The following is a 27,916-nucleotide window of genomic DNA, read 5'->3' on the forward strand; positions in this document are numbered from 1 at the left end:
TGGAACTAGGCAAGACAGTTTATTATTTTATGGGTGACTATACTATATACCCATCTAGATCTAAGACACGTGACTCACTCTCATTCAGAAGTGACAGGGTGGGATGCTCCCTGCTGAGTAGTTTGCTGTCAAGGGCACCTTAAGGTGTGATCTTCTGAGCTTATTACCACCTAGTTCTATGTGGAGCATACTGGATATTTAGGATGTCTTGAAAAGGAATTCAGGCTGTAAAAATAAAATAAAATAAAAGAATCAGGTTATGGCTGGGAATGGATTAATAATAAAATTGTGAGTCCTGTCCCCTTAAAAAAAGGTAAAGGTAAAGGACCCCTGATGGTTAAGTCCAGTCACGAATGACTCTGGGGTTGTGGCACTCATCTCGCTTTATCCCCCTTAGGCATCTCAAATACACCCCCCAATTATTGTTCTTTTTTGGGTGGCTTGTAACTATTTCAGGTATGACATTTGTTGCGGCCGTGTTCGATTCACTCCCAAGCTTTATGAAATTGTACTTGAAAGGGGTGAAATCACATGGGAGTATTTTTTTTTAGTGGGGTGAGAGTATTTTTTAGTGGGGTGTGTGATTCTGATCTACTCTTGAATTAAAGGAAGAGCGAAATTCCAGGAAGAGGACGTGCCTTATCTTTCAGCAGCAATGACTCCACTTTCTGCAGAGCGTTATAAAATTGCTGTCGTCCAACTATTATTTATTTCCCAATGCTGCGCCAGGAACAAACGTGGGGTGTAAATCATAGGCTTTTTCAAAACTTCGGCGGAAGGAAACCATCAGCCTAATAAAACAGGCGGCCGGCAGCTGCCCCACTACTCAAGGCAGGGAAACGTGCTGCTGCTCCTCGCCCTGTCTGGGAGCCTCAAGAAAGAAGCGGCGGGCGCTTGGCCCCTCTTGCCAAATGGCTACTAGCAACGCCCGCCAGGCTTCCCGCTGCTGCTCCCCGCCTCTACCGCCCTTCCCTTTCTGCCTCCGCGTTGGCGTGCGGGTTTCTCCGCGTGTCTACTGGGCTAGGATCATTGCTGCATCCGACGTCATCCGCCCCTGATTGGCAGGGCTCCGAGGCCCGGCCCTGCCCTCCTTCGCTCTGATTGGCAGAAGGACGCGGTCCGGCCCCGCTTTCCTGGAAAGTTCTTGGAAATCTATCAAAGGTATTTCCTTGAACGCAGAGAGCGGCGGCAGCCAATGCTGGATAAGCCTGAAAACAACCAGCAACTTTTTCAGCCGGATCCCTTGAAAAACCCTCTCCCTTTCCAGCTGGGGGATATTTGGGTGATCTGTTGGGGGGATTATTTTAACTCCAGGAGAGCAAGCCTGACAGCAAGGTCTCTGCTACGGACGCATCTATTTATATATTTCTCTCTTTTTTCTTGTTAATGTCGGCACAGTGATGTGAATACAATACAATTCCAGGAATCCACCACTTCCTGGAATAGATTAAAAGGGAGCAAACAAAAGATTACTTAGTAGTGGCTTCCCCCCTCCCAGAGCTTCAAGATTACTTCAAGAGGCAGCGTCGAGGCGAGCGGCAACTCTCTCTGCTCACTTCTTCCACGCGTTTAAGACGAGAGAGAGATTTATTTATTGAGACGTATTTATTGATTTTTCTTTCCAGTTGTTGCTGGTGATTTTATACGCCACCGGGAAGGAGATTTCTTTCCTTCTCTCATATTCTTTTATTTCCCCCGTGTATTATTATTTTTTTAAAAAATTCACCTCTGCAAGAGTTCAGTGGAAAACTGCTAAGGTTACGTACCTTTTCTTACTCGTAACTTGCTGAGCAAAGACTTTCTGGATACCTCAAACTGTCTGCTTTTCAGCGAGTGATCTCCAAGGTGCTTTTGAGAAGGCTTCTGGGTGTTCATCCAGCCTTCTTTTTCCGAGTCACTTACTAGCCGATTGTGGTACCGCCTGTTTGGGAACAAAGACCGAGCATAAAGAAGACAACCAAAAGAGGGAGAGCTTTCCCCCCAGTTCCCCGAAGACTTGATGCTCTTTCCTTGGTCCTGGAGTGACATGATCCTCTGTGTTCAAGGGTAAGATCCCTCAAAGACTTTACAATTTTCTTATCCCACTTTAAAAAGTACTGAAAAGGTATTGTGGAACAAGTCCTCAAACCCCCTTTTCTTTAAATAAGGGATTTCAATTCAAATCAGTGTGTGTGTGTTTAAGTTACTTTATTTCAGTTGAAGGTCACACTTGGTGCAGGTTCCCATTTTAAAAAAAGGTAAACATGCAGCACATCAAGTTTAACAAAATTCAATACGCTTTTAAAAGAAGTGGAGGGAAGGAAGAGAGTTGCTGTTTCTATTGTGCGTGTTTGATTAAAGATGAACAGTGCAATCTTGTACATGTCCACTCAGAAAAAAAGTCCCACTGAGTTCAGTAGGCCTGACTTCTAGATAAGTGGGCATGCAATTGCAGCAAACAGGCTTTATAATCCTTCTTAAACTGAGGAGCGGTGTGTGGGATCAACTGGAAGAGAATTCCAAACATACAGAAAATACTCTTGCGTTGGTACAGAACAGTTTGTTGTGAGTAGTAAAGGGCTACTGTTTTAACCATCTTCAGATAATTAAAGAAAACCAACAACACTGCAAAAATATACATAGATTGCTGTAACTGATAATAGCTTATCTACCCAAGACTGTGTGTGTGTGTGTGTGTGTGTGTGTGAGAGAGAGAGAGAGAGAGAGAGAGAGAGAGAGAGATGTGTACATGGCGAGCTGGTGACACAACTATCTACATGATATTGCATTTGTGAAACTTAAGGACAGCACAATTTTCCAGTTTGACTAGATGTATCCCGCTGTTCTTATCATCACACCGATGAGTCCCAACTAGAACTCATACTGTGCTGCCAGACTAACATTTACAGTTGCTTCAGACATCAAGGGTTGGTACCTGTACACTAAGACTGCATGTTGTCTGACATTCCACACTCAAGCCATGTAAAATACTTACCTAGTTACTGTATAGTCATTAAGAGCTATGCCATTTAAAACTATTCCAAAAGAGAATCTAGAAGTTTTTGCCCCTTTCCACTCTGGCAAAGGTGGGGGTTTCCACCTCCTCTATTGCTTCTATGTATTGCTGGCTAGACACTACAACGATTTTCCGATTTCTTTCTTTTCATTGCTAATACTTTCTGTTCGTGTGATGCGTCTCAAAACACATCTGCTCTAATTTAGTCTTTGTCCTCATTCACACCATACATTTAAAGCACTACGAGACCTCTTCAGTCATGGCTTCCCCCAAATAATTCTGGGAGTTGTAGTTTGTTAAGGGTGCTGAGAACTGTTAGGACACTCCCCCCCACCCCAGCAACAATTCCTTGCGTGATTTTACAATCAATCCCTCTTCACAGGGAACTCTGGGATGGGAGGGGAATAGGGGTCTCCTAACAACTCCCAGAATTCTTTGGAGGAAGCCATGACTGTTTAAAGCGGTATCATATTGCTTTAAGTGTAAAGTATTTAAAATGTAACATGTAAATGTAAATGAATGTGGCCAAAGACTAATTTTATGTTTTAAATAAAGTGCCAGTAGCATATCTCGTTCCTCTTCCTCTGTTGCTTTACAGTTCATTTGCTTCCTGTGCTGGCTTTTAACCTGGGGCTCTCTAGAATTTTGTGCAGGTTAGAAGCCACTTGTCTCCTGCTCACTTAAGCAGAATTCCCAAGGGAGAATACAAAAGCACCCAATAAAGCACAGGGCTGGAGAATTTCCTGAATCTTCCTATCTTGCCATTTAACTTTGGTTTGCTGGGGAAGTAAGCAACTCCAGAACTTTCAGATTTAGTTTCAGTGCTGCTAATTTATTTTTTATTCCCCAGTACTAATAATTCTTTGCAACCTTTCTTTAAAAGTGTGGAATGCCTTTCACATTTTCCTAAGTAGCTCAGCTTGAGAAGTATACCGGTAGTTGTGTTAATTTCTGATTAAATCATTGTTGCTATTTTGATAGGTTCACCATTCATTAATTTAGAACTAGCTAATGGACCACATGGCTCATATCTCTTTAATCCTAGAAAGACTGACATTCCCCCAAGGGGCCCAGGTGATAGACATGTGGTTCGTCCTCAGAACAAACCTGCAAAGTAGATAGATCCATTGTGCTTCATGGATATAAGTCAAGATGAGAACCAGTCCAGAACAATCAACTACAGCACACTGGTTCTCAGTCTGTGTCCTTCCTCTGAGCAATCACACTTTGATGATGACGTAGAAGCTTTTCTGATACTCCCTAACCTCTTTTTGCAGGGAGGGTACAATTTCATTTTTATTATTGTCCTGTCTGCCCTGTGTTTATGCCCAGTCTGCTTCAGTGTATGTTCCTCTCAGATCATATTTAGAAAGCTACTACCTCATTTGGCATGAACATTTTTATCTTCTTATCTTCTTGCACACCTACTCAAAGATATTCCCCGGCTTACTACTCGCACCAGCCTTTCTCGTATTCCCAGTTGCACTGGCAGAGGAAGGCAGGTGCGGTGTGCACCAGGTGTTAGCCGTGAGGGCGGGTGACATCGCCGTGCCACACCCACCCCCCCATGCTCGTCGTGCGGGCGGCGGGCCACTAGGGACGATGCTGCCGTGGGCAGCTTTCACATGTCTTCATCATTCCTTCTTTGCTGCAAATGCCTTTCTGTCTCACCCTGGTTGCCCTTCACTTGGTTGAAGCACAAAATTTCACTCTTGTCTCCCTTTCATACCCTAGTTAAGCAGCCAGGATGCATGGACTGCATGGACTGTTTCTCTAAGGAGACCGAAGGCAGGGAAAGACCTAGCAAAAAATGGTATTAACATCACAGAGCACAGCATCACTCCCCCTGCTGCAAAAACAAAACAAAACAGGGGGCAGACTAGAATACTTTTAAAATGTTATTTTAAAGAAAGGACGTGTGCTGCAAACTCCACGAATAAGATTTAAAGGACTGGGATAAGGTTATTTATTTCTACAAACAATAGAGGTTTGGGTTAAGTTACAGAGGAGACTGTTTCCACCATGCCAGGCCCTTTGCCCTCTCTGCCTAGTATTTGTAATCCCAGCAAGCAGACCTATGGTTCAAAGAAGCCCATGCCAAGTATCCAGTTCAGAAAATAAGATGGGTTACAGGGCCTCATGCCCTCTTCTCCTTTTGGCCAAGAAACTCTGAGGCCTTTAGAGCCTGCCAGCTGGAGTGGCTGTTTTGTTAGCTACTATTTGGGGTTGGTGCGTAAGGCTAGCTCATTGTCCGTTTGCTCATATGAGTGGTAAACATCCATCTCTAGGAGGGTAACAGGAAAGGACGATGACATTACATTTTGTGCAAGAAAGATGAAACCACACAACAAAAGCAGAAGCTGATATTATTAGGATTTCCCTCCACCCTTACTATCAGAAGCATATATACGTCAGCTTATTAGGAACAGATTTGGCCATTCTGTTCCTATAATATATGGGACAGGGTTTCCTAAGAATCTCTGGATTTTGTTTTGTTTTGTTAATCTTTTAAATTATTTATTATTTACGTATGAGCCATTAAAATACATGTAGCTCTGCTGAGTTTCATAAGCAAAGAAATGCAGAAACAAAGCCCAGACTGAGAGCTTACAGTCTAAAGTAGGCAAGGAAGAAGACAGGGGAATGGGTGGCAGAGACAAGGACTGCAAGGGATTTATGGGCACAGATGCTTAAACTTGATTCCAGTTGGGAATGAGAATTAAACGTTATGCCGAAGATTTAAATATTTACATTTCTACGCATGTAGCAGAATTCCCAGGACTGCTCAACATTTCCCTCATGAACCAGATATTTCCGAAAACAGACGGGCACTTTCGTTTGCGAGCATGAACCCTCCCACCTCATTATCTCTAATTATGTGGGACTCCACATCTCCCTTCCCACAGAAAAGTATTAAGAACAAAGCAGATTCAGATAATTGTGACATTCAATGACATTTCTCTCTTCCCCATATGGGTGGAAGCAAAAATGAGTGCATCACAACAGAGAAAAGATCAGTCCAAAGTGTACAGTATTCCCTATTACAGGTACTGTAATCTTTATGGACTGCCCATTATAGTAACATTCAGGTCCAGTGATGGACCTGAACCAACTGAATTTGGAACGGAGAACTCCTGTAACGAAGCCTTGCTGGTAATTACAGCTACTTCCTGCCTTTTCACTTTGTTAGTCATTTACTACCATGCAAATTACTGATACGTTCAGATTTGCCGGTTGCTATCACACCCACTTTGGAGAGTAAAGTGGTTACACAAGGTACAAAGAAACTAAGAGCCCGGGCCAACATGCGTAGGTGCTTTTGAAAGGCGGCATTAGAAAAGCTATGGAGTGGAACAGAATTGAGAAACTGAGTTGGCAAATGGTTCTTGGCCATGGTTTGCCTGAGAAGGACTGTGTCTCATGGTTATGGAGGAAAGGTGTGGCCCACTGCAAAACTTTAGCACTGTGAATTTCTAGCAATGTCTAAATTTAGCACACAAAGCATATTTGTTACTGTACTACCTGCCGCCTTGCAGTGGGTGTGTTCCAGATAAGGTTTTTGTGTTTTCGTGCATTTCCCCTTTTGGGGAGGTGCAAAAGCTTGCAGCTCAGAAAACAATTACTTAGAAGAAGAAGATGATCACAGCATTCACATCCCTTGCGGGTGATACATGCACTTTTCTCTGTGCTTTTTTTGTTGACTCATCTTTAGACTTCCATATTCAACTGGGTTAATTGAAGGAAGCCAAGCAGCAAGACCACCAGGCTATGTGGAGGGGAAAAATAACAACCAGCAGAATGCAGTGGTACCTTGGGTTACATATGCTTCAGGTTACAGACTCCGCTAACCCAGAAATAGTACCTCGGGTTAAGAACTTTGCTTCAGGATGAGAACAGAAATCGCACGGCGGCAGTGGGAGGCCCCATTAGCTTAAAGTGGCACCTCAGGTTGAGAACAGTTTCAGGTTAAGAATGAACCTCCAGAACGAATTAAGTTCTTAACCCAAGGTACCACTGTACCGATGGGAAAGGATGGATATGTAACCTTATTCCTTGTTTTCATCAAGGTGTGGTTGACACTGCATGCAATGTCTGCCATGTGTTGGAGTGGGTTTTTTCAACCAAAGAAGTGGCAGGCTGTACAACCAAAGCAGAAAGGCCTTTTGCAAATGGGACTCAAATACTTTGACTTTGACTTTGCAGCAGAGCTGGATTTAGGGCAATGCAGGCCATTGCCCTGCACAAGAATGCCAGGCAAAATCATTCTTCTTTAACCAGGCCTTTGGCCAATGCCCTTTTAAAATGTGTTTTGGAAGTGGTGGTGGTGGGGGTCCTTTGTTTTTGTTTTTATTACCCGTTTCCTGTTTTTTATATTGTAAGTTTATGCCCTGAGATCTACGGGTATAGGGAAGTATACTACTACTACTACTACTACTACTACTAATAATAATAATACGCAGAGTAGAAGAAGGGAGGGCACCCAATTTTGTCCTCACTCAGGGTGCCATATTACCAGAGTCCACCCCTGTTGCCAGTTCCACAGGTTTTCAGACAAGTTCACTTGGGGCTAATGAACAAGCTTCCAGTTTGTATTTCCTGATGGGTGCAGGCTTGTGGGTAGCTGGAAAAGAGTGGTGGGCCATGGAACTGGCAGAGGAGGAGGAGAGGGGCCAGACAATGTGTAGCAAGAACAGATCTGACTGTAGGCTGCCTGTAAGCTTATATGCTATTCTTTGACTCTTCAGCTCTTAGAGATGTTGCGTAACACACGTGTACACACAAAATCGCTTCAACACTTTCCCCTCCATATGTGTTGGTAATTATTATTCAGGCACAGTAATGTTTGAGATGCAGTAGAATATTGAGCGTAGGGACGCGGGTGGCACTGTGGGTTAAAGCCTCAGTGCCTAGGGCTTGCCGATCGAAAGGTCGGCGGTTCGAATCCCCGCGGCGGGGTGCGCTCCCGCTGTTCGGTCCCAGCGCCTGCCAACCTAGCAGCTCGAAAGCACCCCTGGGTGCAAGTAGATAAATAGGGACCGCTTACTAGCGGGAAGGTAAACGGCGTTTCCGTGTGCGGCTCTGGCTCGCCAGAGCAGCGATGTCACGCTGGCCACGTGACCCGGAAGTGTCTTCGGACAGCGCTGGCCCCCGGCCTCTTTGAGTGAGATGGGCGCACAACCCTAGAGTCTGTCAAGACTGGCCCGTACGGGCAGGGGTACCTTTACCTTTACCTAGAATATTGAGCACTATATTTGAATACCATAAGAGTGAATTTTAAAACTTATTCCAAATTTCTCTTTTAGTGCATTTGATTTTTAATGGGATATATTTAGGGAATCAAGTGAAGTTCTGTATGCATCTACTCAGAAGTAAGTGGATTCAGTGAGACTTGTTCCCACCTAATTGTTTATGGGTTGCAATCAAAGAGAAAGAAAAAGACTGGGTCTATAGGACTGAAAAGCCACAGGCATGGAGAGAGTGTTTGAGGCTGCAATCCTATATACAGTAATCTGGGAGCAGTTCCACCGAACTCAATAGGACTCTTTCTGAATAGACATGCATAGGATTGTGCTGTCAGTTATCCTCTGTCTGGGGACAAGCCTGCACGACCCCATTTATGTTTACTCAAAAGCAGATCCCACTTGCTTCAGTGGGTCTTAGTCCTTTGTGTGCTTATTATCACAGTTAAGTGGTGTGCATTTCTTCCTTTTTTTCTTCCTCTGTTTATCTGCTTGTGCAGTGTAACAGGCTGTCACATAGTGGGTTAGTACAGTAGGAAGCAATGCGTTGATTCAACCTGGTTGCCAGGCAAGGTAAAAAACCCCACAAAAAACTAATTCTAAATGCCCTTCCTTTCAGATCCCATCCTTTGCTGGCAGAGGAGAAGATCAGGAGCCTATCGCTTGGGGGCCTTGCAGCGAATCTGTCAGAGCAAGTCATGCAGCCTCTGTCAGTCACACCTTTCCAAGAAGAGCCTGCTCCACCCTTTGTGGCGCCCACACCGGACAACAGCCCGCCTCAAGCACGAGACCCAGAAGAGGATCTGCTATGCATTGCCAAAACATTTTCATATCTGCGGGAATCTGGTAAGAGCCCTCGGAGACTCGGTAGTGGAGCGTGCCATGTGTGCGAAAGGCGTAAATAACAAGGAAGTGGAAACATTCATGCGGTTGATGGGCAATAATGACTGTTGAAAGCTGCTTGCAGTGGAGATATGGATGACACACCATTGGGTGGCAATGGCGACAGTTCAGAAGGGCATTATGGGCCTTGAGAACTGGTTGGCTTTTCATTAGATCTCAGTGCAGCCAGGCAAATGGCGCCATGTTCTTCTGAAAAGCTGGCTTGGGGAGACTGGACCTGCAGCACTACACCATGAATCCCTGCTTAGCTCATTGGGACTTACCATGTGGTCTAGTGGGTAGAGGGTCCAGCTTGGGAAAATGGGATCTGGATTCAAATCCATATTCAGCCACAAGGCTGCCTTAGACTGTCAGCCTGGATAAGTGGGGAAATCCCATAGAAGCCACCGTGAACGTATTGCAGTATGCAGTAGTAAACAAATACATCTCCTTTCCTTGTATTACTTTCTTTTATGATCGTAGATCAGGGTTTTCTAAACTTGGGTCTCTAGCTGTTTTTGGACTACATTTCCCATCATCCCTGACTACTGGTCCTGCTACCTAGGGATGATGGGAGTTGTTGTCCAAAAGCACCTGAAAACCCAAGTTTGGGAAACTCTGTTGTAGACCCTGCACTGAGCAGGGGGTTGGAATAGAGGACCTCCAGGTCCCTTCCAACCCTATTATTCTTTGACTAGTTTGTACTTTTTCTTCTATGTGTTTCTTATCTCTCTGCCTCTCTTCTAGGCTGGTACTGGGGCTCTATCACAGCCAGCGAAGCCAAGCAGCAGCTCCAGAAGATGCCCGAGGGGACTTTCCTGGTACGGGACAGCACTCACCCCAGCTACTTGTTCACCCTCTCAGTCAAGACCAACCGAGGCCCCACCAATGTGCGCATCGAATATGCTGACAGCAAGTTCCGGCTAGACTCAAACTGCCTCTCCAAGCCTCGCATTCTGACCTTCCCGGATGTGGTCAGTCTGATCCAGCATTACGTTCTTTCCTGCACCGTGGAGAGCAAAACGGACGCACCTTACCCACCTCCCATGCCTTTGCCTCCTATGCAGAAGGAGGTCTCGGCCGTGCACCTGAAACTCATCCAGCCTCTCAAGCGCAGGGACAGCCCTCCTAGCCTCCAGCACTTCTGCAGGCTACGGATCAACCGGTCGACTGCCGAGACAGACCAGTTGCCTCTACCAAAGAGAATGAATGACTATTTGAAACAGTACCCTTTCCAGCTTTGAGGGCGCTGCTGGTTTGGCTCAAGACTATAGAAGCAATTTTTTAAAAAAACAACAAAAACTATAGACATAAAATAAAAATTAAAAACCTGATGGGACAGTGATGGGGCTTTGTCCCACTGACATGGTGTGGTATTATTTTAAGTGGGCACAGTAAGTTAATGGCCAGCAGAAGAGATGGCGTCCATTATACCCTCCCCGTATTTTCTCCCCAGCTATCCTAATTCCATTCCTGTGCCAAGGAGGAGGTGCTGGAATTGTGGCAGTGCCCAAACCTCAGAGCTTCTCTTTATTTTCTGACTTTGTCTTTGAGGAAAACACACTTGGCATGTGCACACTACTTGAATTTCAGAGTCACCATCACACCGGGAATGTCGAAGCATTGTTACTGTCGTTATTTATATCCATGGTAGCTTTTATTCTTTTTCACTACTACTAAGTATAATATAGATTATTACTACTACTACTATTACTATTATTACTATGTTTGCTTCTTTTTCAAACAAACCTGTAGCTATCCATAGTAACCCTTGGGGGACTTTGAATATCAACCAGTTAAGTTGTCTTGCTGTAGCCTTCTCCTTAATCTATGATAGTGCATTCGTACCCAGATGCCATTGGAAGCCCTTGTAAGGTTGACCCTAGTCAGCTGTCAACATCTAGACTTCAGGTCCCATCATCATAGCACACAGAATACTTCCTTCCCTCCCAAACAAGCCTATCGGGCTCGGACAAATGAGTGTATTTTTGACTCTGTCTATCTTCCCCTCTTGAAGAGGACACACCCATTCTGAAGTAGCCAATTATATACTGATGATTTGCTTTTTAAAAAAATAACACAGTGAAGGCTCCTGAGTACCTTCTGCATGGGGCTGAAGCATTTGTCTTGGTGGGGTGATCCCGTCTTCAGTACTCAGACATAGCAAACTTCTATACATGTATTTATATATTTATTCCTTCCTTTCTTTGGGGGAAGGAGCCCAGCAGAAAACAGGGCACCTTTCTTCCACCATCCCAATAACACCCCCAACCGGTTGGTTCTTAAGTTTTTATGTCACTGCTTTGTTTAGTACCATGTGGCTTCAGAAAGAGCTGGATTCTGTTGTTATTCACTACCTCATTGGCTAGGGGTAGCTTGACTTGTAGGTTGAAGCAGATAGTTGCTTTTTGAATAACAGTGAAATCAAAAAAATTAAACTTTAATGTACCTTTTTTGCTTCCCTAAAGTTTGCCTGTGGACACTTAATACACTTTTATTCTGATCCTTGTATATGGGGAAGGGAGAGGGAGAAAGAAGCAATCAAGTGTACCATATCCAGGCAACTCTAGCACACTTTATATTTCTTAAGTTGCTGGTGGTGCCCAAGACCCCAGAATTTGCTGCGCCTGGGCCAAGATAACAAGGTTGGCGTTCATTCTGCCTTCCTCAGCCTTGTGACCTGATCACTGGGGGCAGAGGATTTGTACATTCAAACTAGAATGGTTGGTCTCCCATTATATATCTAAATCCTCAGAACAATGAGGGATATACTTTCCCCATAAGCCTAGAGCTGAGCTGGAGACGAGAGATTTCTGCTATGTTAAGAGACTGAGATTCAGGTAGGGCTAAGGCCCCTTTGCATCAGAGATGGGGAACCTGGAGCCCCCCATGTATTGTTGAGCCACAGCTCCCATAATCCTTGACTGATGGGGCTGGTATCCAACAACACATTGGAGAGCCACAATTTCCCTGTTCCCACCTTAAAACAGGCTTGACCAACCAAAAGCTTTCCAAAGGGTTTTGGACTACATCCACCGTCAGCCAACAGCCATGCTAGCTGCAGCTGATGTATGCTATGGTCCAAAATGGCTGAAGGGCACTGAAGTTCTACAGAGTAATTTGAAAGATATATCAAACCTTCTGCTCCCATTGCCAATCCAAATGACCTGGGATATTTAGCTAATGTCTGTTTCTTTTTGTGTCCCCCTAACCCCTCTGCCTGGATTTCTTTTGTATTTCTGGTATTATTTTGGATACTTTGATGACTGACAGAGAATGTGTGCCTGTGTGATGTCTGGTTTGTTGCTCACTGAGCTCTCCCCTGTTCCTGTTCACTGTGACAGACTGAGCAAGGGCAAATGAATGAGAACAGAGAATATATTTAAAAACAACAACAAAATACAATAAATGATATTTTTAAATATAAACAAAACATTGCAGTGTTTTCTTTCTAGCCTGTTGGAGAAGCCTTTTAAGCATGTTTCACTTTGCTCTACTAAAAGTATTGTAGTTACTTCAGGAAACTCACCTACTAATATTGCAGTCCTAAATCCTGGCACCAGTGTGTCAGTTTTGGCAGTACCCTCATATTGCTACAGTACAGGGATGGGGAACCAGTGACTGTCTAGGCTTGGCTAGACTGCAATTCCCATAATCCCTGACCATTGGTCATGCAGGCTGAGGCTGATGGGAGCTGGAGGGCCACAGGTTCCCCATCTTTGCTGTGTAATTGCCTATTGTGACGTTGCAAGGTATTAGTCAAGGTGCCATAATGATTATAGTATAAACCTAAGGTCACTTTTCATTGAAGAAGGTTTTGCATCTGTGGTGTACAGGTTGGAAGCAGAGGAATGGTGGAACCAGCTGGGGAACCATCAAGGGAAGAAGGCTCAGACCCCAGGGAGTTGTGGTGGGATAACAGGGGTCAGAGGGAGAAGATGGAGAAGGCTGGGAAGAGGAGCTGAAGAAGTAACAGGGCTTAGTGGGAGAGGCTGTGGCATATAGAAGTCCAAAATCAGAGGCAGAAGCTGAAGCAGGTGTGTGAGAGGAGGGAGGCCAAGAGGCAGAAATGAATCAAGCTGGTGAAGAGTCACGAGTCTTGCCCCCTCCTGCTGCAAGAAGCTCCCCTCCCACATTGTCTCCCAGAACAAGAAGAGGCATGAAAAGGACTGAGGAGAAGTTAGCTATGTGAAGGCACAGTCTCCGATTGCTTGGGGAAAGCACTAAGGAGGCAGGGACTTTAAGTCTCGGCAACTGATTTTCATGCAGGAAGACCACCGGAAACAAACTGCTCTGCTCATTAGGCCCGACAATCAAGTCTGTGGAGATCATGTTTTTGCTAATAGTTAACTCCATCTATGAACGGTGTGATTACTGGCCTGCACGCTCCTGTGACAGCATCCCTACATCTACATATTTAGATGCTCTGCATGTTTAGAAGTTGAGGGCAATTGACAACAGTCTCAGTAGGCTCTTTGATGCGAATAAATCTTATTTCTTTGGTGTTCCAATGCACAGGGAGTTCCAGTGCCTTAGTTAAATGGTGTAGAATTTATACATTTTCAGGGGCACTCTTGAGTCATATCAAAGGAAGTCATCTTGTTAGTGCAAAGTCTTCTGCCTGTGCAATGTGACTTCCTCTCCCTGTTCTTTTGCCTGAGAGACATTGCTGTAGCATCCAGGGGCTACTGGAATCCTCATAGGGTGGGATTAGATGACAGACCCTCTGCCTCAGCACTGGTGGACTGGAGACCATGCATTGCCTGATTGTGGATCCTGCACAAGTAGATCCTGCTAAAATGGAAAGCCACATCATCATAATAGCACAATTTCTTACAACAGGACAACCCCCAAGAGTTTTATTACATCTTTACATTATTATAGTAGGTTTTCAGAGCTAAAGCAGCGTGTCTGGTTATGCCTCCCTATCTGATCTCCTATGGGAATATACCCCACATACCTTTGTGGGTTAACATCCAGGGGCCACATGCCACTTGATGGGTGTGGGTGGAGCCACAGGCAAAATAGATGGAGCAATAGATGTGATTCTTGCATTTGTGCAGTAGACTATACAGCAAACAGCCATGAAAAACCCAGATACACACCCACCCACCCACCCACCCTCCAATCAGACAAGCAAGAGGGATTATCATAGTTCAAGGGTACATTCCAATCAGACAAAAGCATTCAATGAGGGCATAGAGAAGGCCAGTGTGACAGCGGAATGATCCCAGGAGTGTCCCAGAAACTAACTAAAATGACTGGAGAGCCACTAGGCCAGGTGCAGGTGGTTCTTCCTGCTTAAGTATAGAACCTTACATATGTCCCTAATGAAATTCATTCTGTTAGTTTTGCCCCAGTTTTCCATTCTGTTAGGGTCATCTTGGACCCCAATTCTACCTTCTGCAGCACTAGCTAGCACTAGCTACCCCTCCCAATTTGGTGTCATCTGCAAATTTGATGAACATCCCCTCAATTCCTTAATGCAAGTTATTTATAAAGACGTTGAACAACAATGGGCTCAGGACAGTATCCCGCAGCAGTGGCAGAGGAAGGGGGGGCGGTGGGGGCAGTCCGCCCTGGATGTCCTCCCTGAGGGGGGGTGACATTGCCATGCCTCCCCCCTGGGACGCTCGCCTCGGGCTGAACCTCCCTGTGATGCTTGCCATGGGTGGCGCCCCCATGGGTGGCTAGCCCCGCCCCTGGGTGCACAGCATGTGTGCCGCTCCGAGTGCCAGAGCAGCTAACTCCGCCTCTGTCCTGCAGCACCCTACTTATCACTTTTTGCCAGGATGAGGAACTATTAATGTTAGTCAACAAGCTACAAATCCACCTATCTAACCCACATTTTACCAGCTTCTTTGCAAGAATATCATTGGGGACTTTGTCAAAAGCCTTTCTGAAATCAAGATACACTATGTCCACAGCATCCCCATGATCCACCAAGCTTGTAACTCTATAAAAAAAAAGAAATGAATTTTGTCTGGCAGGACTTCCTTTTGAGGAACCCATTCTGGGTCTTAGTAATCACAGCATTCTTTTCTAGGTGCTCACAGATTGTTTAATTATTTGTCCTAGGACCTTTCCTGTCATTGATGTCAAGCTCCCCAGTCGGTAGTGTTAAGTTGTGGGTGAACATATCAGACGACACAGCGATTCTCCAAACAGCTCTTGTTTATTCACAGGTCAGAACAGAACTGAACTGAAGGGCTCAGCCAGCCTGCTTATATAGAGCTCCAGTACAGCGTAACTTTAGCAACTTTCTGTAACTATCCAATCACTGAACGTCACTTTCAATCCCTTATTTGCATATGTGGACCTGAACTATCTACAGTATCCCCCTGCTGGTCCAGGGTGAGAACTTCAGTACATAACAGGTAGTAAACTGGGTCTCCTTCCCCACCCTATTTAAAAATAGGGACATTTGCCTGTCTCCAGTCTGCAGGGACCTCACCTGTTTTCCAAGAATTTTCAACGACTGTAGACAGAAGCTCTGAGATTTCTCTAGTACCCTTAGGTGCAGCTCATAAATGCGGGTATCAGGACCACACCTTGCTGCATGCACAGTTTTTACTCCCTGCCTTTTAGCCTTGGCCATGTTCCATTGCTCTCCTTTGAAGGCAAAGGAGTGGGGAGAGACTGAAGTGTGCCAGCTGGCTACTAGTAAAGGAAGAAACTCCCTCAACAGCAATTTCTGGCTTAGAAGGCATCGTGCTCATCATACTTTTTCATATGGTGAATAGAAATCCAGAGACAGAATGCTGGCTTAAAGCCATAAGAGCCCTAGAAGGTTTGGCCAATATTATACTCCACACCAGCGGGGCCATGTTTGTGAGGGTGCTGAAGCATTGATGGTAAGGTGAGTCAGGGAAAAGCACACTGGGTCCAGGAGACCTGGCTTCGAATTCTAGCTAAGACAAAGACCTGAAGCCTACTGGGTGTCATGTGACCTTCGACCAGCCTGGGTCTTGCTGACCAACTTATTTCATGGGGTTGTGGTAAGGGTAAAATGGGATAATCCTATGCAGGCTACTGCCTTGAGCTCCTTGGAGGAAGAGACGAATCCATGTAATAAACAGATGCCACACTCTACTGGCTTCCAACATTTCACCAGGAAAAGCAAAGGCATTCTTTTGTGCACATAATACGAAGTCTCCCAGCCAGAATTCCGTCCCCCACATTACAAACTGCTGAATGCCATCGACAGGATCTGTTCTTTTTTTCTGAGAAAGTAAATGAAGCAGGACAATTTCATTTACAAAAACGGGAATCTTAACAGAAGGCTTCAAGCTCACCATGGATCTGGTTGTAGTTCATTTCAGGACTCAAATACTTTTGCCAACATTTCTTGTCTGGACAAGCCGGTGTGCGCGTGTGTGTTTAGGAGGAGGGAGAACGGAGATTGGGGTGCTCGGAGATTGGGGTGGCATGCAACAGTACATTTAAAATAAATTGGTAAAGAAATAGCATACCCCCCCAACATTTCTCTGATGAAAATAGGGACATCCTATTCTATAATAATAATGATGATGGTGGAGGTGATGATGAAGATGATGTTATTTATATCCTGCCCATCTGACTGGATTGCCCCAGCCACTCTGGGCAGCTTCCAACATAAAAAACATATAAAAACATTAAAACACTAAACTTCCCTATAGAGGGCTGCCTTCAGATGTCTTCTAAAAGTTGTATAGTTACTTAACTCTTGGCTTGGGGTGTGTGTCACATAACTCCATACTTTCTGATGAAAATAGGGACATCCTAGCACCCCCTCCAATGAAAATAGGGACATCCTAAGGAAAAGTGGGACATTCCAGGATCAAATCAGAAACTGGGACGGCTTCTGTAAATTCAGAACTGTCCCTGGAAAATAGGGATGCTTGGAGGGTCTGAAATAAATGAGTCCTCGAAGTGGCAAGATATTCACAATTTTAATAGAATGGTAAAATGGTAAGACACACCCTGTTGTCGGCTGCCTGGAACACATTTACCTGGGAGTAAATCCTATTAGACTCAGTCGTGCTGTAAACATCCACACCAAAATAAGAATGATTCCAACTGACAATAGAACTTGACATTGCATCATTCCCCTGCAGCCTTTTCAATATACATTCATAACAAACAGGGGGGTGCAGATTCTAACTCTTCAGTTGAAGGGCCTCATTAATTTTAATTTTCAAAGAAGTGCTATTAGGATCACAGCTTTAGCCACAATATGAATTTGGCTCCAGAGAAAACCGTGTTGTGTTACATTGGTATAAATTTGGAGTAATTCAGAACAAAATTTGGGATCAAAACATGTAACCCACCCAGTTGCCCCACTTCTAAACATGTTGCTGCAATGTAGCAGTAACTGCAAAAAAGAGAAGCTTTGTTCTAATTACAGTGGTACCTCGGGTTAAGAACTTAACTCGTTCTGGAGGTCCATTCTTAACCTGAAACTGTTCTTAACCTGAGGTACCACTTTAGCTAATGGGGCCTCCCACCGCCACACCACCGCTTCTGTGCGATTTCTGTTCTCATCCTCAAGCAAAGTTCTTAACCCAAGGTACTATTTCTGGGTTAGTGGCATCTGTAACCTGAAGCGTCTGTAACCTGAAGCGTTTGTAACCCGAGGTACCCCTTTATTTGTCTAGATGTTATGGGCTTCACATGAACACATTGCCTTGCTTGCTGTCACAATGAGTTGTAGAGGTCAGGGATGTACCCCATCTCTCTGACTCCAACTTATATTATCTTTAATGACCATTTCCCATTCCTGCATTTGGAAAGTTCTTCCAAAGCAGACATGCTCTGGATCAAAGAACACCAATTTTCAGTTGAGACTGAATTCATTTGTACAGCTAAGTTATAAATCCCTGCAAACAGAGGTGTGAATGGCTATGCAAGCAGGCCTTTAATTATACCAGCATGAAATTCCCTGCTACAATATGCCTTTCACTGTGATAAGCCAATCATGTGATGTTTGCACAATGAAGCACACAAATTAGATTAGAGCAGCAGATTTTGCACAAACAGTATATTGAATAAAGATTATAGGCATGTGGGGAGTGCATACAAAGCACAACTCCAGTTAGTTCATTGGGGGAGGAAGTAGGGGTAGAGGGGAGGCAGAGGTAATTGGTGGTGGTAGATGCAGCCCGACTGTCACTGTGCAATGTGTCTGAGTGGAGTCAGTCAATTTTCCTGCCAAATGGTAAAGGAGACTCACACCACTTTTCTTCACCTGATCAGAAACCTCTTGTACATGAACTCTAGAGGCTCATAGTGTGAGGTGACTGCTAAATATAACACAGAAATAAATAGTAAAAGAAATTGGCAGGCCCAATACAGATAACCAGTCTACTGCAAAGCACTTACTTGCACTCTGCAGCAAACCACTACTAGGGAATTGCCTCTTTTATCAGGCCTGAGCCACATCTGTCCATGTGCTCATCCACCACCAAATTCTAAAGTGTCTAAAACTATTAGGGCTCACCCACACTTCTTCTTGTCCCTAGAAAGCACAGGTCTGAGTGGTTTTGCGTTTGCCTTGCCGCTTCCCCTTGGGAAATCCACTCTTTAGCGCTAAATTGGAGCAAACATCAATCCAGAGAAAACCCTATTGACGCTCCAATTCAGCGGTAAAGAGCAGGTTTTCCCAGAGGAAAGTGGCAGGGCAGGTGGAGCGCTTTAAAAAGTAATGATTCCCTGCCCTTAGGTTCACACTCTAAAATCAGCAAAAACCAGTGCCAGCAGAATGAGGCCATCTCAGCATCACCATCAGCTGCCTGTGGCCTGCCCTGCAGCCTAGTCAGCTGCCTTCAGGTGCGCAAGAGGATGCTGCTGTCCTGTCTCCAGTACTGAAGAAAGACCAGTTGGCTCCTGAACACAGAACTGGGGGTGGAACACATGCCATCTTATCCTTTGCCTCAGGCAGCAAAGTGTATTGAGCCATTCCTGAACAATGCAATAAAATAAGAGGATTAAGAGACTAGGCGGCAGGGATGAGGAAACATGAGCTTATAGAAGACAATGCAGTGCAGAATACACAGGTGTTTTGTTTTTTGTTGAAAAGTTGAAAAGAAGAAAGAGAGGAGGAAAGATGATAGATACCCTACCAAGTTCATATGCGCACTGTCAAGGCTGGAGTCAGATGCAGGTCAGAAATCCTTACTGTGCAGTTCAGCCACCGACACACCAAGAAATCAAAGGGTTAACTCATCATTATTTTGGTCTCATCTAGATTACGTGCAACTCACATCCTTACTTCCCTCTGGGACATTCAACACTCAGCTGACTAGTTACCACTTGCCATCAAAAGAAAGGATTGGCTTTTTTATGAGTGGCTTAGAGGTTTCATTACAATGGATTCATCACACCCACTTGCGGCATTAATTTCTGGGTTCATCTGACCTGTTGGGTAAGGAATGCCATGTGGTGTATATGTTACTGGTGGAAAACTTGCTGGAGAGTATCATGTGTTGGTTGCTAATGTCAGGGTAACCCTGTGCATGTTCTCTCAGAAGCAAGTCCTAACTAGTTTGATAGGGTGAACATTGAATTGGGCTGTGAAAGCCATTTCCCAATCTCCCACAGTTCTTGAGCCGTGTGGAGGAGGAGCGTATAACTACATAGGAAGAGGCTGCTGGATCATTTAGTCCAGCATCTTGTTCTCACAGTGGCCAACCTGTGTGAAGACAGATGTGTTATTTTTTAAATGGTGATTATAAAACTGAAAAAAATAGATCGAAGAATTATTCAACACAACTTTTTAAAATGTACACTGCTGGCTACAAATAACTCTGAGAAAATCCGAAGTGTTAAGCCAAAACAAAACAGTCAATGGTGACTTGACTGACAGGAGTGCTCTGGGCTTGCTCTTGCTCCTTCACTATTTTGGTCTTATTGTTCCTCGATCACTTGCTCTGGCCCATCTGGGCAAGCAAACAACAGCTGTGGTGAGGTGGAGGAAGGGAAGCAGCTGCAACTGCTGGCTTGCTTATTGGTTCTGGCAAGCGAGAAGATGGCACAGCAGTGATGAGGCCAAGGAGCAGGAACATCTGCCAGCAATGGCAGTGGGAAGGTAGGCTCCCTGCAGGAGGAAGGGCCTATGGAGAATGTCTTGCCCAAGGGCCCCTCAAGACCTGGAGCTGGCACTGGCTTTTTTCCAACAGCAATTAAATTCCTTGCAAAGCTCCTTATTGCTGCATTCAGTTTAACCCGTTTTTCCAGACCACCTTGCAATTCTTGCTGCTTGCCTTAATTAAGCCGAGATCCTCGCGGCAAAGACTCTAATAGCAACAGAAAGGACTATTAAGTCATTCCTTGACTTAAGAAGATTATGCGGTTTCACCCAGGAGGCTTTCGTATTTGGTCCATTAATTTGTCACGGCTTCAGGCTTAGACCGAAGGTAATGTCTGCAGACGGTACGTTCCCCAACACCCGTCTCCATCTGACATGGAGGTCTTCCTGACTCTGAAGCTTCTGGGCCATCGCAATAAGTTCAAGATCACCCCCGTTCCCACCTGCTGCGGCAGATGTCGAAATATATCGACAATTATTTCAGCTGAGCACTGTTGCCAGAAAGCAAGCTATCCATTTTTTGCTCCAAAATACAAAATGTCTGTTAGCTTTCAGTACAAAATGGAAGAAAAGTGGTCTTTAAGGAAGAGACCTGTTGTGGCTGGGTAGCCTGCATCTGGTGTGGTGGGTGGGCCTCAGTCATAGTCCCACAAATTTACAGCGAAGATGGGAACAAGTTCAGCTGTGACCTGAAGCTTTAGTTAGTTCATTGTTCCAGAAACAGTGGCAATACCATGGTGGGGCAGCTGCGGACGGCCCACCAACACTTGAACAAGGCCCCTTGCCTGGTCCCAAATTTACCAAATGGCTGCAGTGGTTTGGTAATTCATTATAAAACAACCTTTCGATATTACCACTATGTCCCAGAATGATGCTGCACCAGGGTGTTAGGGGAGGGGGCATGAAAAGAGTGGGTTGCTTGCAGGCACCTACTGCAGATCATAGTGATGCAGTGCTTCTGCAGACACTTACTGCAGATGTGGGTGTTTCAGGAGTTGGGACCTGCAGGATTTCACTTGGGGGTTGAAATTGCACCTGGAGCTGGCTTTGAATTGGACTATCAATTAAAACTTGAAGTTCTCCCTTCAGTTTTAAATGCACTGCACCCACAGTTATTTTGCACAACTAAAGAAGAACCAAACTACATGGCTACTCTGTCAAATATGATCTATGACAGTAGCTCCTCAGTCATTAAAGGACTTTACTATACAAATGATAACCAATGAAAAATAAGCAAGTAAGGGGGAGAGAGGGAGAGAAATGCTCAGTCTCCCACATTTGGTTCTTGTGTCAGAATTTTTCACCTCATTGTAGTTTTATTTGGTAATAATTTCTAAAGCATTTACACTGAGGTGGGATGGGGGGAATAGGAGTGGCTGGCATGGTGGTACAGAGCTGCCCTACAAACCACTTACCTGAAAGGTGAAGAGGTGCAGTGGGCAGGTGGAAAGATCAAGGCTGGGCATGGACACCTTCTTCAGCCTGAAGGCATCATTTAACACTATCAGCAATATTTATACTGATCTTCTTATGCCGCTTATGGCTTTTCATTCTTATCTAACAACAGCCCAGTTCTCAAGGAGCCCTGTGGGTGCAAACCTGATTGCACTGAATTTCATGCTCCTCCAGGTGGCTGTTTTCATCCCAATTTGCTTGCTCAAAACGGGGAGTTTATATGACAACAAGCATTCATCCTAATTTGCTTGCAGGATATCCCCAGTGCTGTTTTTCCAGAGAAAGAGGTGCTGGATCTTACCATGAATGTCTCCCTCGTTCTCTAATGGTGGCAATGGCACCCACTTGAGAGGTGCAGGTTCCGGCTGAAAAAAAGGCCCTGCATCTTCCCATTAATTGTTTGTTCGCTGCATTTTCAATGCATTTCCCCATCACTTTCCTAACTGCAAAACTTGTGTTTCTTTTTCCAAAAGCAGATTTCCTGTGCTAGGGCAACAAAGCACTTTGATGCGTTTTGAATGCACCAACTTCAGTTTCCCAATATGTACTTGAATCCCTTCTGCCAAATATAGAGTCTGGAGGCATCCTCAGTCATCTGAGGATAGTTTGCACAACAATCCTTCTAGCAGTCATGAGAGAACCTGCTGCTATTGAACTCCTTTGTTAATCTTGGAAACTTTTGCAATCTAGAGAAACTTCAAGACACCTCAAATCAGCATGTCTATAATCTGTCTATCTATATTTTGTTTCATTGTTCCATGGTTGCTCATTGTCCTGATTGGTAGGTCATGATTGTGACACACTATTTACAAAGTTTCAGCCTTCTTTAGCCCCTTTGTGCAAGCACATCTGGAGAACACAATGCAAAATGCCACGTCACACATTAAATTTTCAGCGCACACACACACAAAGTAAAATGGGAGTGCTGAAAACACATGGATCATATGGGATCTCTTATTACTGCTGTGATAGCTCAGCAGTCGATAGGGCATGAGACTCTTAATCTCAGGGTTGTGGGTTCGAGCCCCACATTGGGCAAAAGATTCCTGCATTGTAGGGGTTGGACTAGATGATCCTCATGGTCCCTTCCAACTCTACAGTGTTGGACTGGCTGCAGGTTCCTGGGTTTGCTCCCATGCAAGGTGTGAAGGGGATTTGAATTCATTTCTCAAAAGAAAGAGGGAAAGCAAGCAAGCAAGGAAGCAAGCAGGAAAGAAAGGAAGAAAGGAAGGAAGGAAGGAAGGAAAGAAGGAAGGAAGGAAGGAAGGAAGGAAGGAAGGAAGGAAGGAAGGCTAAGAAGTGAGTGGTAGCACAAGCACATTCATAAACAACCTCCGAGATTATTTTTTAGACCTTGATTTTAGCACCAGCCATGAAATCCGTTGTCACTTGGGAGCTTAGCTGTGCCAGGTCAGTAATGCCCACACTATTTTGTACTACCTGTTCCCACTGCAATTTGTCCATTAGTGCACAAGCCGTTCTCTCCTTTTTTTAACTGTGTGAGTAACTTCTTGTTAAATAAGCCACCTGCCCCCCCCCCCTCCTACGCTATCTGCTGCAGTCATTCATAGGCACTATGTACTCAATAACTCGCAGAAGTTGTAGCCATTCCAGCTTGCTGGTATCTACAATGGTGCTCTAGCTATTCATTAGTGTAGCTCGGAAGAAAACTGGGCCAGAGACTGTAGGCCTAAGACAGACTTAAGCAACAGCCTTTGGCTTCCTGAGAAAAGGATGAGGTCTGCTTGCCAACCAGAAAGTTCATGTAAAACAGGAGGAGGAGGAGACAATGTGACTATTAAGTATTTTACAGGCCGTTGCAATCAGACCTGGAATCTTATTCAGAAAAGAGCAATCAAAATGATCAAGGGGATGGAGCATCTCCCCTATGAGGAAAGTTGTGACATTTGGGGCTTGTTAGTTTAAGAAACGGTGAGTAAGAGGCAACATGACAGACATTTATAAAATTATGCATGACATGAAGGAAGTGGAGAGAGAGAGAATTATTGGATATCCAATGAAGCTGAATATTGGAAAATTTAAAAGAAAAGCACTTCTTCACACAATGTATAGCTAAACCAAGCATCCCCAACCTGCGGCCCTCCAGATGTTTTGGCCTACAACTCCCATGATCCCTAGCTAACAGGACCAGTGGTCAGGGATGATGGGAATTGTAGTCCAAAACATCTGGAGGGCCGAAGGTTGGGGGTGCCTGAGCTAAACCATAGAATTTGTTCCCACAGGATGCGGTGATGGCCACCAAAAGAGGATGACATACTGTTACACAGGTGGTGCGCCAGCCCCTCAACTTCTGCTGAGTCCTTGGGGTTCCAGGTCCTCACCCTTGGGTCATGTTGAGAATCAAGACACAGTGGAGGCTGTCATAGCTTTAAGAAACAGAATCACAGAATGGTAGAATGGCAGAGCCCTATCCCCTGCAATGCAGCCATCTCAATATGCAGTCTCCCATCCAATTTGAAACCATACTGGAACCTGCTTAGCTCTTCAGATGTGCTAACAGTTTTATTGCTGCACCGCTATTTATTCACATATTTACACCTGAAGTTAGACGGCTGGGGTTCAGCTCTTACAGAATGGCTATCTCAAGAGGGCCTTGTTCATGGGTGTAGCCAGGATTTTTGTTAGGGGGAGCAGACCTTTTGTTGGGGGAGGGGACAGAATTTCTGTTTGCCATGTATTTTTATTGATTTTTTTATTGATTGGGGGGGGGCAGCTGCCCCTCCCTACCCACCTGGCTACACCCATGGGCTTATTTCCCACAGCAGTGCAGTCAAAGGCATTTCTTCAAGCCAGCCTTCTGCCAGCCTGTCAAGATCATTCTGGCCTTTGTTCCCCTTCTTCTTCCCAAGCAACTCCTCCTCATCCATCAATTATCCCAAGCCTTTTTTTAAAAGAGGCACATTTTCCCTCTGAGCACAGCCTGCCCCCACTCCCTTTGACAACCCTTGTCTGCCCAGGCCTACGATGTTGATCATCAACACCTTTTGTCATGTTAAGGCTTGGAAAGGAAGCTTAGCTTGTTCTTTTCCACTGGCATGGAATCTCCCCTTCAATACTCCAAATATTAACTAGATTCTGACATTCATTAAATTCTTGGGTTTAGGAGGTCTTCCCTGCAAACCTGTAACATTCGTGGAAGAGAATGCTAACTATGGCTACTAGCCACAATGTCCATGCTCTGCCTCTTGTGTTCGGGTCCTGCTTATCATAGAACTGTAGAATTGGAAGGGACCCCAAGGGTCATCTAGTCCAACCCCCTGCAATGCAGGAATCTCAGCTAAAGCTTGCTGGTTTCCCATGGGCATCTGGGTAGCCACTGTGTGAACACAATGCAGGACTAGATAGATCCGGCAGTGCTATTTTTTCTAGAAAAAGAGGTGCCGGAACTCGCCATGAACACCTCCCCTGTTCTCTTATAATGGCAATGGCACCCACCTGAGAGTATCGGTGAGTTCTGGCTAAAGAAAAAAAAGCCCTGGCTGTTCCTATTTTCTTATGATTCTAATCTCCTCTGGCACATAAATAAATAAATGAGCAGAGTGATATTTAACAACACCGAGAGATGAAACAAATCCGTGGTGTTATATAAAGGCAGCAGGAAGATTGACGTTATGCTGTTGTGTAACTAGCTTTTCCAAGAATACTATCTTAGTCAGACGTCAGTTAAGTGGAGGCAGGGTGGAATAGGACTTGCCTTTGTAATATTATGAAAAGGGAGTGGCTCATTAATAATAGAGCTGGCTTTCCATGAGAAGCCCATTAGCTACCAAAAGCAATTCATCTGCGCAAGCATTTTGAGCACTGCAAAATAGTGACAGCTATGGCTGGAGGAATTCCCACAGCACTTCTCCACATTCGGTTATGGATTTCTAAACTGCTGTCTCTTGCAGTTTTCCCTTTGAGTGATGTGGGGCTGGCTTTACAAGCCCAAGCAAGTGGGGACCCTATTAGATTTTAGAACTACAGCAGCTCAGTTGCCACTGGAAGGAAAGGAATAGACTTCCTAACAGGATGAATAAATAGGGGGCTGGCGGGCTCAGAAACAGATTTGTCTAGAGCTCGAGGACATGCTTGTTGATTTTTGTTAAGCAATTTCTAACAGGAAACTCACCAAGCAAAGGCAGGAAATTGTTTTGTTCCATTGTAGTGGGGATTCCCCAATGGAACTTTTTTTTTAAAAAAAATGTTTTTATTATGTTTTCTGCAAAATTTTACAGACAAACCACACAAGAGAAACACTAACAACTTTATGAAAAAATAAAGGCAGGAACAAAAAGCGAGTGCCTGCTATTTATATCCTGCTCTACAGGGGAAAGTTAGTTTGGAAAGCATCGACAAAATACATAATAAAATTAACAACAACAACAATAATAAAAGTTCAAGCTGGAGACCAACACTGTTGTAGAATTGTACCTAATCCAAACTGAGCTTTTTAATTTAGGCGGAAGAATTTAACCACCTGACTGCAACACATGAACGATCAGTTGGTACCCTGTACTGTCAAGGGTTTGTTTTGATTTTACTCATCTCAATAGTCTGTTACATTATGTTAATTTATCTGCCATGGTCAAAAAACATACTTTCCTCAAATGGAACTTAAGAGAATATATGACGGGTGTTTGGGGAGTTTCCAGAAAATTGGAACTGTGCCAGAGTCCTGAAACCCCACTGTGTTGTTTTCCTGGGAACAGAAAGTTGGATAGGACCATGGAGGTTATCTTTTCCAACCTACTGCTCAGTGCAGGAGGTAATAATAATAATAATAATAATAATAATAATAATAATAATAATAATATTTTATTTATATCCCGCCCTCCCCAGCCGAAGCCGGGCTCAGGGCGGCTAACAACAATAAAATAAGACAACATTTTAAAATCATTTCATTATAAAATTACTTCAAATCAAATTGATGGCAACCGTTGGGTAGAGTTCTGTGAAGATTGCCAAAGGAGGGAGTCAGGCTGTGCCCTGGCCAAAGGCTTGGCGGAACAGCTCTGTCTTGCAGGCCCTGCGGAAAGATGTCAAGTCCTAATCCAAACTCAGGTTTTTAATTTAGTTGGAAGGATTTAACCACCTTACTGCAACACATGAACGATCATGGCAGAGCGTTCCACCAGATTGGAGCCACAGCCGAAAAAGCCCTGGCTCTGGTTGAGGCCAGCCTAACCTGTCTGTGGCCTGGGACCTCCAAGATGTTTTTGTTTGCAGATCGTAAGTTCCTCTGTGGGACATACCAGGAGAGGCGGTCCTGTAGGTACGAGGGTCCTAGGCCGTATAGGGCTTTAAAGGTTAAAACCAGCACCTTAAACCTGATCCTGTACTCCACCGGGAGCCAGTGCAGCTGGTATAGCACCGGATGAATGTGATCTCGCAGCGAGGACCCCGTAAGGAGTCTCACTGCAGCATTCTGCACCCGCTGGAGTTTCTGGGTCAGTCTCAAGGGCAGCCCCACATAGAGCGAGTTACAATGATCCAGTCTGGAGGTGACCGTCGCGTGGATCACAGTGGCTAGATCAGGGCAAGAGAGGTAAGGAGCCAACTGCTTAGCTTGGCGGAGATGAAAAAAATGCTGCCTTTGTTATAGCTCCAATCTGCGCCTCTATGGAGAGGGAGGTGTCGAAGATTACACCCAAACTCTTAACAGACGGTGCTGGCACTAATTGCGCCCCCACAAGACATGGGAGTTGCCCCCCCAATCCCATATCGTCCCGACCCAGCCAAAGGACATCTGTCTTCGGAGGATTTAACTTCAACCGGCTCCCATGTAACCATCCAGCCACAGCTTCCAAACATCTGATCAGTGTGTCTGGGGCCGAGTCAGGATGGCCATCCATCAACAGATAGAGTTGGGTGTCATCAGCATACTGATGGCAGCCCAACCCAAAACTCTGGATAAGCTGGGCGAGGGGGGGGGGCATAAAGATCCAGAGCTAGAATATACCAAAAAATGAATAGTTACTCAGTCTCCGCCTAAAGACCTCCAATGGCAGAGACAACTTCCTCAGCTTCCCCCTGAATTGCTGGTATGTTGAGCTGGACTCCTTGCATACCTTACACAGCAGTCTTCTGAATGTTCAGTCATGTAGCTACCACACCATCTGTGCTCTCCTATTGGATAACTAGCAGCTTTGCTGGGCGTCACTTGATGAGGAAAATGGACATCAGGGCAGAGTTTAAGCCCTCCTCTAACACCCACTTAGCACAGTGCATCCCAATCATATTTAGGCCCACCATTTATGATTTGTTCATGGATCTTCC

The 27,916-nt window shown here is 44.9% G+C and overlaps 1 protein-coding gene and 1 long non-coding RNA gene across 3 annotated transcripts; one reads left to right on the forward strand and one right to left on the reverse strand.

Annotated features, from left to right (window-relative positions):
- The first annotated feature begins 829 nt into the window (after positions 1–829).
- On the forward strand, positions 830–12,550 carry CISH (cytokine inducible SH2 containing protein). 2 transcript variants are annotated; one of them, XM_083429551.1, is made up of 3 exons: positions 830–2,046; positions 8,855–9,081; positions 9,865–12,550. In XM_083429551.1, exons 1-3 carry the CDS (start codon positions 2,000–2,002, stop codon positions 10,359–10,361), a joined length of 771 nt encoding a protein of 256 aa, XP_083285677.1. In that variant the 5' UTR covers positions 830–1,999; the 3' UTR covers positions 10,362–12,550. The 2 variants fall into 2 exon arrangements, with proteins under 2 accessions (XP_083285677.1, XP_083285678.1); XM_083429552.1 differs by having other exon boundaries at positions 1,173–7,862; positions 8,240–9,081.
- LOC310672428 lies at positions 12,478–27,916 on the reverse strand. The gene is made up of 3 exons (XR_014508568.1): positions 27,709–27,916; positions 21,598–21,664; positions 12,478–13,908 (listed from the first exon to the last, which is right to left on the reverse strand). It is a non-coding gene; the product is annotated as an uncharacterized lncRNA (long non-coding RNA).

This window comes from Podarcis tiliguerta, assembly GCF_965153285.1.
Source record: "Podarcis tiliguerta genome assembly, chromosome: 2".
Classification (NCBI taxonomy): Eukaryota; Metazoa; Chordata; class Lepidosauria; order Squamata; family Lacertidae; genus Podarcis; species Podarcis tiliguerta.